The sequence below is a fragment of the Lucilia sericata genome, unplaced genomic scaffold (genome assembly GCF_015586225.1).
Source record: "Lucilia sericata isolate MDLA Ls3-8-SP2 unplaced genomic scaffold, ASM1558622v1 Contig001095F_arrow, whole genome shotgun sequence".
NCBI lineage: Eukaryota > Metazoa > Arthropoda > Insecta > Diptera > Calliphoridae > Lucilia > Lucilia sericata.
The window spans coordinates 83,588-97,826 of NW_023995069.1; the positions used below are offsets into that span (position 1 = coordinate 83,588).

General features: G+C 29.3%; 2 protein-coding genes across 2 annotated transcripts in view; one reads left to right on the forward strand and one right to left on the reverse strand.

The window, feature by feature from the left end:
• LOC119609956 (putative inorganic phosphate cotransporter) overlaps nucleotides 1–13,829 on the reverse strand; it is a 38,125-nt gene extending 24,296 nt beyond the window's left edge. Inside the window, exon 1 of the mRNA XM_037965013.1 lies at nucleotides 12,937–13,829. Coding sequence (XP_037820941.1) covers nucleotides 12,937–12,964 — 28 coding nt within the window. The 5' untranslated portion in view covers nucleotides 12,965–13,829. The remainder of the gene's footprint in view (nucleotides 1–12,936) is intronic.
• Nucleotides 1,375–2,719, forward strand: LOC119609958 (ovalbumin-like). Its single transcript, XM_037965015.1, has 4 exons — nucleotides 1,375–1,435; nucleotides 1,505–2,337; nucleotides 2,407–2,530; nucleotides 2,589–2,719. Exons 1-4 carry the CDS (start codon nucleotides 1,411–1,413, stop codon nucleotides 2,687–2,689), a joined length of 1,083 nt encoding a protein of 360 aa, XP_037820943.1. The 5' UTR covers nucleotides 1,375–1,410; the 3' UTR covers nucleotides 2,690–2,719.
• Nucleotides 13,830–14,239: the final 410 nt, after the last annotated feature.

Sequence of the window (14,239 nt, forward strand, 5' to 3'; positions counted from 1 at the left end):
CTAGTATAAAGTTTAATCTATAATCTCGTCTATAGTTCAATCTATAATCTCGTCTGTAGTCTAGTTTATAGGCTAGTCTATATCCTAGTCTATATATTAGTCTATAGTCTAGTCTATATATTAGTCTATAGTCTAGTCTATAGTCTAGTCTATAGTCTAGTCTATAGTCTAGTCTATAGTCTAGTCTATAGTCTAGTCTATAGTCTAGTCTATAGTCTAGTCTATAGTCTAGTCAATAGTCTAGTCAATAGTCTAGTCTATAGTCTAGTCATAGTCTAGTCTATAGTCTAGTCTATAGTCTAGTCTAGTCTATAGTCTAGTCTATAGTCTAGTCTATAGTCTAGTCTATAGTCTAGTCTATAGTCTAGTCTAATAGTCTAGTCTATAGCTAGTCTATAGTCTATCTATAGTCTAGTCTATAGTCTAGTCTATAGTCTAGTCTATAGTCTAGTCTATAGTCTAGTCTATAGTCTAGTCTATAGTCTAGTCTATAGTCTAGTCTATAGTCTAGTCTATAGTCTAGTCTATAGGTCCTAGTCTAGTCTAGTCTATAGTCTAGTCTATAGTCTAGTCTATAGTCTAGTCTATAGTCTAGTCTATAGTCTAGTCTAGTCTATAGTCTAGTCTATAGTCTAGTCTATAGTCTAGTCTATAGTCTAGTCTATAGTCTAGTCTATAGTCTAGTCTATAGTCTAGTCTATAGTCTAGTCTATAGTCTAGTCTATAGTCTAGTCTATAGTCTAGTCTATAGTCTAGTCTATAGTCTAGTCTATAGTCTAGTCTATAGTCTAGTCTATAGTCTAGTCTATAGTCTAGTCTATAGTCTAGTCTATAGTCTAGTCTATAGTCTAGTCTATAGTCTAGTCTATAGTCTAGTCTATAGTCTAGTCTATATTCTATAATGTAATACAAAGTGTAGTCTATTGTCTAGTTTACGGTCTAGTCTAGACATTACTCTATGTTCTCATCCACTAATTTCTTCATTTGTAACAAATTTTCTTTCATTCCAATCTAACAGATAGAAATTTGGTGCAGAAGAATCGTAAATATTCGATAAAACTTTGAAATCTTCTCTGGCGTTAACAGTTTGTGTAAATTGATGAAGTGGATCAATTGAGCGATCTTCATAATTATTTTCTTGTTACAACTAGTACATGTCTATTGGAGCCATGCGAGCTTCGCAGCCTTCAGAGTCATACAAAAAGAGATGTTTGCATTAAATTGTACCTTTTCCGCACCGTTTATAATGAATTATATATGTGTGCCTTTTAAATTAGACTATATATAATGAAGTTATAAAATTAGTTGTGCTCTCAGGGAACTATATAAACATATATATTAAATTTATGCCATTTAAAGCAAGACAATAAAGCAGTTAATTTAGAAAATATATAATTTTTTTATATAAAAATGGTTAAAATACTAAGGACTGATGGTATATTTTAAATAAATATGGTTGTTTAGAATTTCTATTAACAAATCTTTAATATTAAATATTATCTAGCACAAACTGCTTTTAAGTTTTTAATGTTAACATTACTTCTGACCTTAAGGCCACAAGTCAGGGCAGACATTTTTAATTTGGAAAACTTTGGTCAAACGTTATTTATTCAACTAACGGAGTCACATCAGCAAGAAAATCAATTACTAGCACCCTTACCTATAGCAGGACTTTTAATTTTATTGCGCAATAGTGCTGAACCTTATGCTGCATACGAAATCGGTGAATATTTAGAAGTGATAGCAAAAGATGCGGATGAAATTACAAGCGACTTTTTGCAACGAATAGATAAATTCAATAGCAAACAATTTTTCGTAATGAAAAGTATTATTTTAATACAGGCGGAACCTAATGAACAGCAGGAAATTTATCTGGATCGTGGTACTGTTGTTAAAGATAGATATAAGGTTAATATCTGTCGAGACGCGGCAATATTTCGAAGAGGACATCAGGAAATACCAGAATTAGTGTTGACTACAGAAATTCAATTTAAAGGAATATTTCATTATGCATTCTTAAGCACAGAAAAAAAACCTTTTCTTACCAGTGATTCGACAATGATTGAAAAGGAAATGTTAACTCTTCAGGCAAACTTACGATTTGCAGATATTCTCGAATTAAGTCTTAAAGCTTTTGAAATTCCCTATAGTAATGATAAGGATTCTTTAGTGATTTTATCACCTAACTCTCAACAAGGTCTAGAATATCTGGAAGCGATTTTAAAGGAGTTTCCTCTTAGTGGTATTGAGCCATATTTGCAACCGCGCTATATAAAATTGCAATTTCCAAAAGGAGAAATTGTTGTAGAAAAATCCTTAAAAGAGGGTCTACAATTTGTAAGTGATATTATTTGGGATTTTTTTTTTTTTTTTGCATTTTGTATTCAACTCCTGGGTCTTTTATAGTTGGGCATTAATGGCATATTTGAAAATCTTTGTGGTATGGAGTCTGATATACGTGTTTCGGATATCATTTTTAAAGGTTCATTTGCGATTGAAGAAAATAATGTTGGAATTAGTTCACAAGATGGTAAGATAATTAAGTTTGTTATATATTAATTGACTTTTTTATTTCTTTAAAATTTTAGATATGGGCTCACCCGAAGAATTTGTAATAGATCATCCTTTCATATTTATGGTAAAAGGATCCGCAAGTGAGCCTTATTTAATTGGTAAATTTGCCAAATAAAGTTGTAAATAAATATAAATGCAAAAAATACTTATCCCTAGAAACACTCAAAATCATTCACAAAACTAAAATTCTTCTCAGGTTAGGGTGTCCCATGCACCATATTTTTGTAGTTTTACCTCTTAATGTTTACAATACAAGCAAATTTTAAAATAGTTTTTTGGAAAAAGCTTCAGTTCCTTAACAGCGATTAAAAATCTTGATCTTTAAAATGAGATTCTTAAAAAGGCTGCTTCGCTGGACACTCTATATCTCAATTACAATACTAAGTAGAAAACAACTTTGCCATTGAAAAACTAAAGCACAGCTTTTTTGTATTTAAAAACCTTTTCAAGCAAAACTCGTGATTTATAATTACACTAAAATACTATATTGGCTAAAACCAAACTCAATTACACACAGTAACACCAAAACTCGGTCAAAATATATGTATAAAACTACAACTTTACACAGTTATGAAATTACAAGGTAGTTTATTAACCTGTTATTGGTTAGAAATGAAAATTTATAAAACAAAATTCTCAGAAAATCAAAAACGCCTCAATTAATGTAAAATTATTTGTGTTCGCACAAAAACAATTAAAAAAAATATATGTTTAATAAAAATAAATTGACTTATGTTCCGTTTTTTAGTATTTTGGCAACAAAAAAAAAACATTTATTTTAAAAACTTTAGTCATAAATGCTAATGAACTTTTAGCATTTTTCTTTTTCTTTTTTGGTGTACACAAAACAAATTTTGACTGCAATTTGCTCACGTGATAAAGTTGTTTTTGTTTCATTATTTATCTTTAACAATGACAGTGAAATGTTTATTTTTATTATTGTTTATTTTGTAATATTTCATTTTGGACATTCACGTTAACAGATACCAAATATTAAAATTTAACGGCCCGTTGCAAGATGTTAAAAGAAAAATTTACCCTACAAGATTATGTGCAAATCTGATATTGAACCGTAGTCTACAGACTGCTCTACAGTGTATTATAAACAGTCTAGTTTGTAATATAGTATCTAGTCTAAAGTCTATAGTCTAGTCTAGTCTAGTCTGTAGTTTCATAGTCCATAGTATAGTCTATATTCAAGTCTATATCTATGCTATAGCCTAGAATATAGTTTAGTATATAACCTAGTCTACAGTTTAGCCTACTGTCTAGTCTATTCTATAGTCAAGTATAAATTCTATTCCATAGTCTAGTGTCTAGTCATTCCCATAGTCTAGTCTATAGTCTAGTATATGGTCTAGTATATAGTATGGTCTAGTCTATAGTATAGTATATGGTCTAGTCTATAGTCTAGTCTATAGTCTAGTCTATAGTCTAGTCTATAGGCTAGTCTACAGTCTAGTCTATAGGCTAGTCTACAGTCTAGTCTATAGTCTAGTCTATAGTCTAGTCTATAGTCTAGTCTATAGTCTAGTCTATAGTCTAGTCTATAGTCTAGTCTATAGTCTAGTCTATAGTCTAGTCTATAGTCTAGTCTATAGTCTAGTCTATAGTCTAGTCTATAGTCTAGTCTATAGTCTAGTCTATAGTCTAGTATAGTCTAGTCTATAGTCTAGTCTATAGTCTAGTCTATAGTCTAGTCTATAGTCTAGTCTATAGTCTAGTCTATAGTCTAGTCTATAGTCTAGTCTATAGTCTAGTTTATAGTCTAGTCTATAGTCTAGTCTATAGTCTAGTCTATAGTCTAGTCTATAGTCTAGTCTATAGTCTAGTCTAGGCTAGTCTACAGTCTAGTCTATAGTCTATAGTCTAGTCTATAGTCTAGTCTACAGTCTAGTCTATAGTCTATAGTCTAGTCTATAGTCTAGTCTATAGTCTAGTCTATAGTCTAGTCTATAGTCTAGTCTATAGAGTAGTCTATAGTCTAGTCTATAGTCTAGTCTATAGTCTAGTCTATAGTCTAGTCTATAGTCTAGTCTATAGTCTAGTCTATAGTCTATTCTATAGTCTAGTCTATAGTCTAGTCTATAGTCTATTCTATAGTCTAGTCTATAGTCTAGTCTATAGTCTAGTCTATAGTCTAGTCTATAGTCTAGTCTATAGTCTAGTCTATAGTCTAGTCTATAGTCTAGTCTATAGTCTAGTCTATAGTCTAGTCTATAGTCTAGTCTATAGTCTAGTCTATAGTCTAGTCTATAGTCTAGTCTATAGTCTAGTCTATAGTCTAGTCTATAGTCTAGTCTATAGTCTAGTCTATAGTCTAGTCTATAGTCTAGTCTATAGTCTAGTCTATAGTCTAGTCTATAGTCTAGTCTATAGTCTAGTCTATAGTCTAGTCTATAGTCTAGTCTAGTCTAGTCTATAGTCTAGTCTATAGTCTAGTCTATAGTCTAGTCTATAGTCTAGTCTATAGTATAATCTATAGTATAGTATATAGTCTAGTCTATAGTCTAGTCTATAGTCTAGTCTATAGTCTAGTCTATAGTCTAGTATATAGTCTAGTCTATAGTCTAGTCTATAGTCTAGTCTATAGTCTAGTCTATAGTCTAGTCTATAGTCTAGTCTATAGTCTAGTCTATAGTCTAGTCTATAGTCTAGTCTATAGTCTAGTCTATAGTCTAGTCTATAGTCTAGTCTATAGTCTAGTCTATATACTAGTCTATAGTCTAGTCTATAGTCTAGTCTTTAGTCTAGTCTATAGTCTAGTCTATCGTCTAGTATATAATCTAGTCTACAGTCCAGTCTATAGTCTAGTCTAAGTCTAGTATATAGTCTAGTCTATAGTCTAAAGTCTAGTCTATAGTCTCGTTTTTAGTCTATTAATGGTCCATTCCATAGTCTATGCTATAATCTAGTCTATGTTTTATAGTCTATGCTCTTGTCATTTCTATAGTCTGATAGTGGACTGGATACAGACTGCTCTACACTCTATGTTCAATAGTCTAGTATTTAGTCTAAAGCCTAATCCATATTCTAGTCTCTAGTCTTGTATATTGTCTAGTCTACGGTCTATTCTATGATCTAATCTATAGACTAGTCTGTAGTCTAGTCTATAGTCTTGTCTATACTATGACCTAAAGTATGTTCTATTCTAATCTAGTTGATAGTCTTTCCCATATTGTAGTCTATTCTGTAGTCTGGTCCATAGTCTAGTCTGTTCTATAGTCTGATCTATAGTCTAGTATATAGTCTAGTCTATATTGTAGTCTATAGTCTACTATACAGTCTATTCTATTCTCTAATGTATGGTCTTTCCTATAGGCTAGCCTATAGCCTGGTCAATAGTCTAGTCTATAGTCTGGTCAATATTCTAGTTCATAGTCTACTCTATAGTCTTGATTATAATCTAGTTTGTAGACGATAGTTTATTCCATGTCTGTATGCATGATTATAAGTTTGTTTAAATACAGAAGTCTGGTCTATAGAGTGAAATCTGGACTATACGCCTTGAAAATCAGTTCATTTAAGATCTCAATTTAATTATGAAATATAATTCAGTTTAAATTAAATAAAAAGATCTTAATAAATTTTCTCCATTCTTTTAAAATATACAACCAAATTATTTTTTTAGCTGAAAGAAATTATTTTAGTGCAAGTTTTTTATTAGTATTATTTATTTATTTAAATGTTTATTAGTACTCTAGTACTATTTTAGTTTTCCTGTATATATTTATACACTCATTATAATTGTATCTTAATAAATTATATTTTATTCCAGAAATATTTACTAAAAAATTATTATTTTTAGCTGAAAGATAATATTTTAATGCAGTTTTTTACTTTGGATTTTTTTTATGAATAGTATTTATTTAATAATTTATTTATTTAATCTTTTATTTTGCGCTATATTTAAATGTTTTTATTACATAAATTGCGGGTGCCAAAAATAAAAATGGAAGAAAAAGCTAATCATAAAAGAAATGCACAAATACTTATCATAAATTAATTTTGAAACAAAATTTGTTTAAAAAAATATACATTAAGGGGGTTCACAGTTTATAGATAAAATTAGGGTCAAATATTGAAACTGAATAAAATCTATAAGTTTACCAGACTTGTTGGAAATTGATATTTCAACACAATTATCCTGTTGTAGAACATCTACAACTGGTGTATGTGCTAAAGTAATCAGTTATGTAACTAGTTATATGTTAGATATATTTATATATTTCTACAAATTTGCCTTAAATATTAAAAAGAACATATGATGAACCTCCCTACTGTTTTATTTATAAATATGTTTTTTTTTAATGTTCCCTACTTTTTGTTAAGAAAGAGGAACATTAAGCTTAATTTATTACCTTAATATGACGAAGAAGAGCTGACTAACATGACGCATGCACGTGCTTTTTGTCAAAAAATTTTGTTAAAACAAAACAAATTTATTCTCTTTATAAAAATATAAAAAATTTTTATTTCACACATATTTTTTTCTCTTATTAAAGAGCAAAGGCAATTGTAAATAAAAACAGTGTTTTATTTTTAAATATTTTTAGTATAAATTAAATTTATTTTGTTATTAAACAAATAGTAGATAAAATACGATGACAATTGAAATAGAAAATTAAAAAAAAAAAAACATTCATTCAAGTATTTTATTCAAGAGAAGGTCGTTTATGTTTTATTGTAATCAGAATTTTATTTTAAAATTTATTTTCTTTTATAATAATTTAGTTAAAGCAATTTGTTTTTAAAAAAAATATATATTTTTTTAGAACGTTTTTAAACATAAATAAGGTGTTTTATTTATGAAAATTTTAGCGGCATTAATGAAGAAAAAAATTCTTTCGGAATGTCACGTAGTAAAGTTAGAATGAAATTTCTACTGTGGGTGACAAAATAACGACATTTTTGTATAGAAATGTATTTTTTTTAAAGAAAAATAAAAGAAAAACATTTTTTTATAAAATAATTAAGAAAATTTTTAAAGAAATTTCAGAAACTTGTAAGAAAATTAATTTATACAAGTTTTAAAAGAGTTTCATTGTATTAATGAAAAGTTTCATAAATACAATTAAATATATACTACCATAAGGGAAACGGGGAAATGTGTGTGTTAATGTTTGTAAGACAAATTATCCACTTAAAATTACTTCTTTAAACGATTTAGCCACGTCCGTCCGTCCGTCTGTCCACCTTAATCTTGAAACTAACTTAAGGGTGTTTACAAAATATTGAAATAAAAAACAAACAATTCTTCATTATTTAGTATGTATATGAAACAATTCGTTAAAGAAATGTAAGAAAAATTTATGAAAAGTAATATATACAGGTATTAAAACGGTTTCATTATATTAATGTAAAGTTTCTTCAATATAATTATTTATATATAACTATAGTTTGAAGATGATAATACGTTAGCGTGAATGTTTGTAATATACAGAAATAGTTGTTCTATTTTAAATTATAGTAACCATCTTAAAACCACTTTCTTTATCGATTTAGCCATGTCCGTCCGTCCACATTAATCTTGAAACAAATTATATTAATTTTTTACATAAAACTAAACACAAAAGAAAAAATTCTTTATTATTTAGCATGTATATGAATAATTCTTTAAAGAAATGTAAGAAAAATTAATGAAAAATGCTGTATACAAGTATTAAAAGGGTTTCATTGTACTAATGTCAAGTTTCTTCAATATAATTATTTATATATAACTTTAGTGTGAAGATAATAATACGTTGGCTTTAATATTTGTAATACACAGAAATATCTAGCCTACATTAAATTATTACAGTTATCTTAAAATCACTTCCTATACGGATTTAACGAAGTCCGTCCATCCATATTAATCTGTAAATAAACTAGAGGTCTTTCAAAAAATATCAAAATATATATATTTTTATAAAAATAAACACAAATGAAATAATTCTTCATTATTAAGAAAAAATCCTTTAAAGAAAAATTTACGAAAAGTTAATGAAAAATACTGTATACTGGTATTAAAAGGTTTTCATTGTATTAATGTAAAGTTTCTTCAATACAATTATTTATATATAACTTTAGTATGAAGATGATAATACGTTAGCGTTAATATTTTTAATGTACAGAAATATCTGAACAATTGTAAATTACATCAATTGGCTTAAAATCAATTCCTAAATAGATTTAACGATGTCCTTCCATCCATATAAATTTTTTAAACATTTAAGTTTTCTCACTCACTGTATAAATAAATACAATTAAAATAAAATCACTTATAGGCTTTTAACACCCCCTTGAGTAGAGGATCTTAAAAGTAATAACAAAAAAAGTTTATTTTTGAGGAATTAGTGAAGTATTAGCTGCCAATATCAAACGTTTCAGAAAAAAATTGTCATTATTTTCTTATGAGTGTAATTTTTTACATTTTGTAAAACAATTACAATAGGAAATATGTTTGTCACCAAACAATATTTATTTAAATATTTGCACATTGAGTTACAAATTAAATTCTAATAAAGACAAACAAATATTTGTTTGTTTTTTTTTTATTATATACCGACTTTTTATGAGCGAATAAAAATAAAATTTATTTCCGCTATATAAGCGTTATTATGAGAAGGGAAAAGTTTTGAATAGATAAAATAGTTTGTAAACAGAAACATATATTTATTCTAAAAGTTATGTTAGCTAACATAGAAATAATAGTATATAATAGTTTTTGCTTGTAATTGTTTTAAAATTTTATTAAAAACATTTTAAAACAAATAAAATTTATTTGTATCTAAGATTTATTTTCATAATTTCTTTGTTAAATTTGTTAGCATTAGTATAATTTATTGAAAAACATTTTCATTGCTAGCACACAAGTTGTTCTATGGAAATTTTCATTTCCAAATCATATGACAACCATTTTTGTCTAGCAATTCTGAAACATTTTATTTACGGCATAAACAATATATACTCATTTGTATTTTAAATTAAGAACTATATAGTATTTGAATATATAATATTTAATAAATAATTCCATAAACGTGTTAGATGAAAATCTTACTAAAATAAAGATTTATTGCAAAACATTCAAATAATCCTTAATACAGTATTTATAAGCTTTCAGAAATGTTATGTCGGAGTTACTTAAAACCGATTATTAGGCCAGCCACTAATTTTTTTCAAATATTGTTATGGATGCTGAAGTTCAGTCAAGACTATAGACTGATCAAAATTGAGGACTCATGCTCTAATAGATTTCCTTTCCTGTGCAGTTTTTGAAGACCTTAGCTGGTATAGTTTCCCAGATATACGAATCTTAGTATTTAATTCATATAGGAGCTACCACGCCCACTACTGATGGTCTGCTAATTTATGTCATAAAAACTTATTGTTTCTTGAAAAATTTTTCAAGATATAAGAATTTGTATATTTACTTCATACGGAATGAGCCATGCCCTCTATTATGCTAATATTGATGTCTGACATACGACATTAAACATTTATTTTGTAAGCGTGACATCCACTGCTTAAAAGTTTTCCAGACTTGTAGGAACCAACTGATTATTTCAAGAAAATCGATCCAACACTTTAGCCGTCTATGGATACACTTTAGATACACGATATATATGGGCCATTTCGTGTCAAGTGACCCAACTTTAAAAATCGATGTCTTCCGATTTTGATGAAATTTAAAAAATTTTTTTTTTTTTAATTTTTTGAAAACATTGAAGAAATATCTATCTGAACTCCCTTGGACAATTTTTTCTGGGGCAAATAGGTGAAAAGTTACATGCATTTGAATAAAACCCCGTATGACCAAAATGTCCAACTTTGACCCCTTCTAAGTCCGGCATTTCTGGACCTATAGCGCTGAAAATGTGTGCCTGGCCTACTATCCAATAGTACTAACATTGGTGCAAATTTCGTCAAAATCGATTTTTGAGTTGTGTCACTTTATATATAATTAGGTAAACGTTGGTCTATTTCTGTTTCTGGGTCTTCAATATAGAACCCCAGGCATTTGAATAAAACCCCGTATGACCAAAATGTCCAACTTTGACCCCTTCTAAGTCCAGCATTTCTGGACCTATAGCGCTGAAAATGTGTGACTGGCCTACTATCCAATAGTACTAACATTGGTGCAAATTTCGTCAAAATCGATTTTTGAGTTGTGTCACTTTATATATAATTAGGTAAACGTTGGTCTATTTCTGTTTCTGGGTCTTCAATATAGAACCCTAGGCCCATTTTGTCTACCAATTTAGAGCCATTCGTGTAACCACGGATTCCTACAGGTATTTGATCTAATGTTCCGCTTGACCAAGACATTCTATTCTGGGATCAGCGTTTCAAAGTTTCCGACATATTCTGGGTCTGGTATGTGATCAGGCAATTAGGGCGATATCAGGAGATAGAATTAAATCTTAAACCGTTTTGGATTGTAAGAAAGCTTTAACTGAATACTCTACTAGGGGTAAGGTTTACATCATATGGGTACCAGGCCACTCGGGAGTAGTCGGTAACGAAAGGAGAATATAATAGCTTTCAAGAGAAGAGAGCTGAAGGTAGTTGGTAGTGAGTTCGAGGTAGTGAATTACAAATTTGGGTGAGAGAATCCCATAAGGCATCTTGGAAAAATGAATCAGTGGGTAAAACCACAAAAATGCTAGAACCTGATGAGAGCAAGACGAGAAATCTCCTCTAAATGTGCAAGTCTGAAGTTAGTATGATGGTACGCATTCTGAGTGGAGACACAGGATTACGAGCACATTTATATAAATTGGACGTGCGGATTCTGACGAATGTAGAGCGTGAGGAGAGGACAGTGAAACTCTGGAGTACTATCTTTGCCACTGTAAGGCATTCGGCGAAGTTATATCAAAGTATCTTGGAAGTGATGTTATTCCGGAAATAACATTCCTGAGTAACACTGATTAGGAAATACTTAGGAATTACGTTCAGAAAACTGAGTTTCTGAACATTGACACAACAGGCCTGATAGTGGCCCAGATGTATTTCTTCGGAATTGATGTACATCCTCCTATCAACCTAACCTAACCCTACAGTTCTTCTGCTTCGTAAATGGGATGAAGGGGTAGTGAATCGCCTAATTTGGTCAACTGGGGCTAATATTTTTTTAAATATACGACTTTGTAGTCCTTTCGGCATTTATGCTTCGGAAAAGCGGCCATACAACTGAACTTAGATCTTTATGGTCCGACATTTTCTCTATTTCTTGACATGGTTTAATTATTCATTAGATATGTATATATCAATGAAATTACTAAGATCAGGATTATTATCGGAATAGGACTCTTAATAGATGCTACGATAGAGTTCATGAGAACAGATCTTTAACCTTAAATCCAAAGTATACCTTACTTAAGAATTGAGCTACGCAATATATAGAGATAATATAGATGATTATTGTTTCAATCTTTACATTAAGATATCTTTAAGAATTATCCATATATTTTAGAGGTTAAAACTTATATATGGAAGCCATTGGATATAACTTTCAGACAACATAACAACTTTTGAAAATTATGTTGACTTTGCGCTGTCATATGGTGCTAAACTGGGTTTTTCAAAATCCTCTTAATACCTATTTGAGAGAGATATAAGTTTAGATTCGGGGGGATTGGGTTAATTATGTACCGTTAGTGTAGAGTTCTATTTATTGCTCCCTTAGGATTTTTAAGTCAGTTCTGAAAGTTAAAGTAATTTTCTAAAGGGGATCTTGAGCGACATTATAATTTTGGGGTAAATATATCTTGGACCTATATTGAACATTATCAAATCTTATCAACAGAGAAAGTTTTTGGAAAATTTTATATCAGATTCGGAACTTTGGTGAATACATGTATACTTTTATGGGTCTATGACCAATATTTCAATGTATAGGGACAAAATGGAGTTTCTTAGTTTTATATTGGACACGATATTTCGAGGCCAGATACAGACTCAGTCTTTGGACTATGGGTTTTCGAATTTTTAAACTATTGTTGACATGAGTAATCAGTAAATTAAAGAAATCTAGTAAGTAACAAACAACTGTACTTTACTATATATACCATACATAGGGTATAAAAACAAAATGTTTAAATTAAATTAAAACAACAAACATATGTACTTGTGTATTTATAAGAACAAGTATTTAACAACCACATGTTGATATGAATTTTTAAATGTTTAATTTTGTTTTTGTTTTGTTTTTATTATTATATATTAAAACGCACTACTCCGGCCGATAATAAAGAAAGAAGTATTAAACAAAAAAGAAAAGAAGAAAAAACACGTGTTTTGAAAAACTCCAATTGGGAAAATTCATAAAGAAAATTAACCCCAACACTTTAATTCTATTAAGTTTAAGCAAGAACTTACCCTCATCAAATCTACGATTTTTAACCATATTGGTCTTAGGTTGAGCCAGTTTTGCGGTTTTAAACAAGGAACTTAAAGTTGAGTTGAGTTTTAAACAAAATTTTCCTTTAAGCAGCAAATACTTTTTGAGATTTTCCTTTTTTCCGTAAAGACTTTTGGAAAATGTCTTAGATGTTATAAAATTTTGTTATATATTTTAAATTAAATTTTTTTCCACAAATTTAAACATTCACTTTATATTTTTATGTATACTTAATTTTTGGTTTATTTTTTTTATATTTTGTAATTTATTTATAAAATTGTGTGAACTCTTTTTTTTAAAAAAATTTAAACGTCGCACAATATAAAATTTTTTTTTTTGTTAAAAATTCAGGCACGTCAAGCAATATCAACAGTTGGATTTTATTTAATCTTCAGGAAATTTTTTCTTTTTTTATATATTTTTTTTTATATTCCAGAGTGACAAAATATTATTTTATATTTTTGTTTCGTAGAGCAGTAAGATGCAACAACCAACTATCTCTGGTTAGGCTTATCTACTAAATAACAACAATCCTAACTATATCTACTACTTAAATTGTAACTGAAGTATACAATATTTATTTTGTTTTTTTTAAATATACACTTTTTTTTGTTAATATTCACACATGCACACACAACAATCACCGACAACGCACTGACAGAATTTTCATCTACTATATTTTTCCTTTAACTTTTTTTTTCGAACAGATACGAGAATCGAGAATAACAACAATAAATTATAAATAAAAAAAACAACAATAACAAGTGAACGACGAGACAGACACACACACACAGAAGACTTGTTCTATGCGTTACAATGACAGTTCTCGTTGCAGAAACGTTCTTAGACCGACTGATTTGTAATGAAGGCGGCTACAATGCTTTTATATAAAACGTTGATCTGTGATCCGTTTACGTCGCACCACTGACGGGTTTCCCTCCGGTTTTTCTTTCTGTTTACTTTTCTGCTGCTCATATTCGCTTTACTTGCTGGATGTCTCGCTGCTAGCTGTCACACGCTCTACACTCACACAGCAAATTCTCCTGGTGTTATCGATATTGTTGTTGTTGTTGTTTGGTGTTAAGTGAATCGGTTTGGTGAGCGTATAAGTGAGTGACTTGTTTCTTCTTTTTTGTACTTCTGGTGCTGTCTTTGGTGCGTTTTTGTTTTAAACAATTTGTTGTTGGTATTTTCACACACACAAAATTATCGCGTGAATTGGTATCAGTAATATTTACGTTTACTCTGTAACATAAGTGGGCAAACCCAGATTGACAGCGG

What these genes read in the sequence shown, in the direction of transcription:
- LOC119609958 (XM_037965015.1), top strand. Translation starts at nt 1,411, where the DNA reads ATGGTTAAAATACTAAGGACTGATG. An exon ending in TAAAAGAGGGTCTACAATTT is followed by an intron (nt 2,338 to 2,406) that starts GTAAGTGATATT and finishes GGTCTTTTATAG; the next exon opens with TTGGGCATTAATGGCATATT. An exon ending in TGGAATTAGTTCACAAGATG is followed by an intron (nt 2,531 to 2,588) that starts GTAAGATAATTA and finishes TTAAAATTTTAG; the next exon opens with ATATGGGCTCACCCGAAGAA.